Source organism: Mastomys coucha, unplaced genomic scaffold (assembly GCF_008632895.1).
Source record: "Mastomys coucha isolate ucsf_1 unplaced genomic scaffold, UCSF_Mcou_1 pScaffold13, whole genome shotgun sequence".
NCBI classification, from domain to species: Eukaryota; Metazoa; Chordata; class Mammalia; order Rodentia; family Muridae; genus Mastomys; species Mastomys coucha.
This window is the reverse complement of record NW_022196895.1, coordinates 59,490,659-59,497,334: the sequence shown is the minus strand read 5'-3', so window position 1 is coordinate 59,497,334 and position 6,676 is coordinate 59,490,659. Positions and strand designations below refer to the sequence as shown.

Genomic DNA, 6,676 nt, shown 5'->3' with positions numbered 1-6,676 from the left:
TTTTTTAAGAGATTTATTTATTTTATGTCTACGAGTACACTGTAGTTGTATAGATGGTTGTGAACCATCATGTAATTGCTGGGAATTGAACTCAGGACCTCTGCTTGCTCCTGCCCCTCTCACTCCAGCCCAAAGATTTATTTATTATTATGTGCAAGTACTCTGTAGCAGTCTTCAGACACACTAGAAGAGGGCGTCAGATCTCATTACAGATGGTTGTGAGCCACCATGTGGTTGCTGGGATTTGAATTCAGGACCTTTGGAAGAGCAGTCAGTGTTCTTAACTGCTGAGCCATCTCTCTAACCCTTGTTTTAATGTTTAATTGAAATAGAATTACATCACTTTTCCCCCTTGCCTACCTTCGGCCCTTCCCATTTTTAAGTAGTTGTTGGCAACTACACACCCTCTATCTCAAGTTGTTAGCCCCCTTTTCTTTGGTTGTATTTAGTACATACTCATATATTGTGTTGTGTTTTTTTTTACAACCTCTTGAATCCATTTTTTGTTGTTGTTGTTGTTATTTGCTTTCTTTCTTTTTGTGTACATGGTTTCAAACCTGACTGCATCAGAAGCCACTTAAGAGGCATATCTCTGGGAGAGGACAAGTTTTTTTTTCCCAGAAGTCAAAAGTTACCCCTAGGTCTTTGCCTAGGTGTATAATATTAGGCAAGTATAAGATATAGTTTCTTGAGACTTTATCAAACCACCGTGGTGTTATTTGTCCCTCTTCCTTCTGTATTGATCTCCCTCCTCCCCCTTTGGATCCACCCACTCCCATTTCTATCACCTGTGTCCTGCTGTTTCCCCGTTTGGACCCCACCTCCTGCCCCACAGTCCCTTTATACTTTTCTCAAGTCTGTGGTTACTCCATGTTGTATATTTACAACTGAAGATTAGTCTAGGAAACCACAGATGAGAGAGAACATGCAGCCTAGCATTTGCCTTTCTAGATCTGGGTTACTCTTTTCTAGGTCTATCCATTACCTGCAGATTTGGTTGAGGTAGGGTGATTGCTGCAAGTGTGAGGCCTTAACAAGAAAGGATTAAACTGGAAATTAAAAAAACCCTAAAATTAGTAAATGTATTATACATTAACAGTAATATTTTTAATAAAAAGCACATTCTTCGGGTTCTAGTGGTTAAATACACTTGTTCCCACAGAGAACCTTGGTTGGCTTTGGTGGCTCACAGCAGTTGGGACTCTTCTGATCTCTGTGGACACCAGGCACACTCATCATCCACACATAGACATGTAGGCAAAATGCTTATGCACATAAAATAAAATTTACAAAGTCCTAAATAGCCTACCTTTTTCAATAGAAAAGCCACTTTAATAAGTATAACATTGCTTTATATTTTTATTAATCACTCACTAGCCTAATAGAGTTCTCATGATAGTATTGGTTTCTGTACGCAGCCTGTTATAGCATGGGCCACTTGTGCTGTATTTAAAGAGAATGAGAATCTAAAAAAAAAAAAATAACTGTAGTATTATTGTAAAGGTAGTTTTGATTTCGCAGACTTCTCAGAGAGCAGTGGTACAGTCCTTAGCGGTAGCCTGAGAGCTGCTAGAAGAAGGATTTAAAAACAGGGCTCAGAACCCTTTCATTTCAAAATTGAAGTTTTAATTGGTTGAATGCTTTCCTTAGGTACATTAAAAATATTAATATTACTTTGCTTTTGTGATTGCTTCCGAATGAGATTTATTCTGTTTGCAGTCATTAATTTTAAGGGTTCACAGGCATGAAAATACAAAGGTGTAGAAGTCATTCGATGACAAGGAAGACTGCACTTACCTTCCTTTACAGTGTGGTTGATCTGATACTGAAAGGATCTATGTTGTAATTTTTGAATTTTCAAAATATATTTGGTGTATATCCTATACTAAGCGAAGATAGATTTGATAACTGCTGTAGTGGAGAGAGCTACATCAAACGGTTTAATGGATCATGAAGTAGTAAGTTTTAAGTATTTTCAGTGTACGTTCTTGTGTTGTGTGCATTATTTGTAGATGATTTTAGTTTTCAGCATGTCACTGACCTCCCCCCTTATGTCACTTAAGTTGACAGAAGAGAAGGTGATATTGATAAATCCTGGTTGTGGCTAGTTACCTTAGAAGGCTCTGCATGTTGTCATAGCTCTATGAATTCACTTAGGTCTGCTAGAGTAGAACGCACCTTCTATTTGTCTATTTTGGCCCTCGAAGGTGTCATGCATACTTTGGCTATTTGCTGTAAATGCATTCTTTGTGGTGTTAGCATGAAAAGCTTGCAGTTTTAAATAAGAGTAATTATTTTCTTTGCTAAAATAGGCCATCTACGTAGATTGCTTTATATTAAAATGCAAGTGTGCAAAAGTGAGAACATTGGGGCTTTTGCTTCTTAGGGAACAAGGCGCATGTGAAAAGTAGACCACATTTTATCACTTTTTATAAAAATAGACTTTTCTAAACTGGCCTTTTACCACATCCGCTATTTTTATAACACTTCTATTTGTTTATTTTTCAGCTTTTTTAATACAACTCAGTGAACTAAAAGCAGAAGATTTTTTTAATGAAGTAACAAACAGATAAACTCTGTCTCACTGTCCCCCCTTTGCTTCATTGCTCATCTGTCACCCACTGCTCTCACTCTCCCCAGTTCTCAGTTGTCGCTCCAAGATCTCTTCAGCTTCAGCAGCCGGATCAGCTTCTTGTTACCTAGATTGCCTCAACCATCTCTTCCTTCAGATCCACCCCACTCATGACTCAGTTGGCCCTTTATTTTGCTTGCAATTAGATGCCTTAATTTTCTTACCACACTGTGTTGCTCACAAGGCAGTTTTGTTTTTGTTTTTTAACCTGCTGTTTTGTTCAATTTTTTGAGAAACAATTTTGAAGTAAAACTTAAATGTTACAATGCTTTTAAATTTAATTAGTTGAGTAATATTTTTATCCATTTTAAAGTTTTATATTTTAGGAACAGGAGAATTGTTTTGGAAAGTGTTTTTTTTTCTTTTTTGTTTCTCTTTCTTTTTTGGCGTTTGCTCTTTTTAAACTAGAGTTAGTGTTACATACGTCTTAGGTTTTAGTTGCAAGTTGTGAGTTTTCACATTGGAACAATATCCTCAATCGTTTTGTGGTGTATCCTCTCACTCTGAACTCAAGGCCAGTTGAAGGACATGTGGACTAAACAGCGGGCTGGGTTAAAACACTAATACAGAAGATCAATGGATTCTTTACTGAGCGAAAGCTTCTAACATCTAATTTCGATGTACCTACACTTTGGTTTGTCTGGGGTGTAATATAAAGAATTAAGACAGAATGAAAGAGCTTTATGTTTGGGGTAAGAGTCCGCATGGAATGCTGAATTTCTTCTTTTTTTACAGAGAATACATATTGGCAAGTTGAGAGTTATCAACCTGTGAAACAGTATGCAGACTTGCATCTCCTACTGTATCACATCCTCTAAAATTTTGTTTTACTATTAATTGTTTTCTTTTGCTTAATCTAATAGCTCCATGTTTTGCATTTCATAAGTAATACAGTTATTAGTAATTTTGTATAGTGTGTCATCTAAAATTCATTCGTGGCATAGGCAGTCCCTTCTCCCCTGCATTCTGATGTATTTTAAAGCTTCGTTTTTCTTACTCTTGTCCACCCTTCTGTTTTCTGATGCTATTGTCCTTTTGACTTCTGAGCTATTCTACTATAGTTTGCATGGACCAAAGAGGAATTTCTTTAAAAGTTGTCCCTGGGTCAAGTGAAAAACTACACAAAAACTCAGAAACATCTTTTTGTGGTTAATAATTCTCAGTGGAAGGTGTTTTTAAGTCTATTCTCATGAATGGCATTGACCAGCTAGCTATTTTCTACTACACTTATGTATTAGTGACCTGTGGACACTACTGTTAAGAACAGAATCACTTTAAAATAAGAAACTTACTACGAACAGACAAGAGGTTCAGTATAAGGGGGATTTCTTTTGAGACACTTATGCTGTGAGAATATATTATCTAATGACAAACTCTGCTTAGATAAATTGCTCTATAACAGAGAACCAACAGAGGACCTGGTTTCATGATTTATTGGTAGACATCAGGTCTGTCTTTCTTTTTTTTCTTTTGCTGTGACATGTGACATAGGAACTAAGGTATTTTTATAGACCTTTAGGACTAGATTTTTTTTTTTTAAATCACTTAGCTGCAAGATTTATTTTTTTACATTTCTCGTAGACCATTTTTAGCAACCAGTTTTTTTTTAAAAGCCAGAAAAGAACTCATCATTCTTGGTCTGTTTTCATATTGAAGGAAATGTCTAGAAGACATGAATTTAGTTGCATTGTTTTAAATACAGGTTATCTTGTAATTGACATTAGATTTCTAATTGCCTAAAACTAGTACACTAAGAATGGTTTACTCATATAGAATCATCTTTTTTTTTTTTTTAATTAATATCTCTAAACTATCAACCTGGCTTGGAAAAATTAAATTTCTTCTTAAGACAGAATGGGAAACCAAAAGTAGCTTGCATGTGTTTAATTCCTTGTGTTTAGGGGGAGGGGATGTTACAGTTTGCTGTCACAATAAAACCACATTGCATGCAGAAAAGACTCAAGGTTAAAAATTAATACCAGGACAAAAGGACTAAAGTCTTGAAATCATTATGTTAGTCTTTTTAAACATATTTCTGAATCATTAAGTTATACATAATTTTTTTTTTATTTTTGTTTTTCTAGGTAGTTGGCAAAAAAGGGGAAAGCCATTAGGGTACAAAGACACTGGAAGACTTACTGCAGTCAGATTTGCAGCTCCTGGATAATTGCTTGATTCTCTTCGGAAACTGTTAATCTTCTATTTGTTGCCAGTACCAATAAATCATCGCTTTTGTTCAGATGGTATCACTAGTGTTTCTATTGTAATCTTGATACATGCACTTGTAAATAAACGTCATTACTTTTGCCAGGCTTACATTTTTGTCATTCTATATAAATGCATCCTCTCTCTTTTTATTTGAAAATTGGCTAACTTTTTGTTTTAGAAGAGTTGTGTCTAGTATCACATTGACTAGAAGCTAGTCTGTCTCTAGAGGAGCAAAACACTGCAGGAGTTATGAGTACTGTCTATACACGTGGAGTGTTCGATAAGGATTTGAATGTCCACGTATATGGGATGTTTTGATGCATGGATTTGGAATGGTTAAACAAGTTCAAGTACATTCTGACTTATTTTATCAAAAGACATTTGGGTACCTAGGCTTTATAAAATTTACTCAAATTATGAACACCCAAGACGCTTACCTATCACTGGTAGTTAACAGATTTACAAATGTTTTGTTTTTAGGTTAGCTTCACCATTGATATCCTTGTGTGTGTCTGCCTCCCAAATAGTGGGATTATAGGCAGATACCACTAAACCTGGTCTCATGCCAAGAATTAACTTCTGTACAATCCTAAAAGTTAGAGCCCACTATTTCCTCTCATAATACAGGTGTTGATACTGAATTCAGAAAAATTGGAAAATTATAGTACAATGAATTTATGGAAAATTAAAATTAAAATCTAGTCTAATTTATTATCTACATTCACCAAAACATTCACTCTATATAGACAGAGAACATGATTTAAGGCTTAAAATGAGTTGTCCCAACTGTTTGTTTGGAAGCTCTTTCACAGAAGACTAGTTAAGCAAAACATTTGTTCTTATATGCTTTTTTAACACTTAATATTGGCAAATTTTATGTTTAAATACTTTATTTTGTCCTTTGTGTATGTGTTTGGCTTCCATGGGAGTGTATATTCATCTGAGTGTGGTGCCCAATGGAGGCAGGAAGAGCCTCAGAACCCCCAGAAAAGGAGTGACAGCTGGGTGGGAGCTGCCATGTGGGTGATGGGAACTGACCCCAGGCCTCTACAAGACTGCGGCTCCATCCCCGTACATTTATCTTGTAACTCATTATTTTAAAAGCATATGTGAGACTCTAACTTGTAATTTAGTTAATACATTTGAGGATGTTCTTACCTAGAAATAGTGCAGAGATTTGCCCGTGGATACTAATGTATTTATACATAATTATGAAAAAACCATGGTCGTTGTTGAAGTAGTGTTGAAATAGTCCTTGTGTCATTAAGTAATGTTCGGTTCATTTGTATGTGAGCACAGTAACTGGTCTGTGATGATGTCTTTATGTATTTCAGTTTGTTGACTTAAAACGAAAGGAAGACAAAAAAGTAAAAGTTTATAATACTTGTAAACCATCCTGAAGTTGTTCATCACACCTGAAATGGAGAATAAGATTAACATGAAAAGTTGTAGTTTATACTTACCCTTTTTGGGGTAATCATTAAAGTGCCTCATCTTGGGTGTAAATGGTGTCATCCTATTTGACTTCTTTAAAAGCCAAGTAAAAGTAGTTTCACAGTTGCAAAGGATCAGACATCAGATTTTTTGTTGTTCATATGACTTCTGTTGCAACATACAAACATTCCATCTTTCGAGTTGTAAATAGTGAAGAATGCTAGTGCAAAGCTTACATGTGTCACAAGTTTTATTACAAAAAACCCAAATATGCATAATTGAGATGTAAAAAATAGCTAAAAATGCTATTTTTCTGTTAAACTAAAATAATTAATATATAAATATATATTTATAAGTAAGTAGATTTACATGTAACAGTTTTCCTGAAAAGAACATGAAGAA

General features: G+C 35.2%; 1 protein-coding gene across 2 annotated transcripts in view; it reads left to right on the top strand.

Annotated features, from left to right (window-relative positions):
• Positions 1-6,337, top strand: part of Txnl1 (thioredoxin like 1) — a 28,646-nt gene extending 22,309 nt beyond the window's left edge. The window contains exon 8 of one of the 2 annotated variants that reach the window (XM_031365859.1): positions 4,717-6,337. In XM_031365859.1, the coding sequence (XP_031221719.1) occupies positions 4,717-4,746 (30 nt within the window). In that variant the 3' untranslated portion in view covers positions 4,747-6,337. Of the gene's footprint in view, positions 1-2,508; positions 4,160-4,716 lie in introns of those variants that run through there. The other variant, XM_031365860.1, reaches the window with a different exon arrangement.
• Positions 6,338-6,676: the final 339 nt, after the last annotated feature.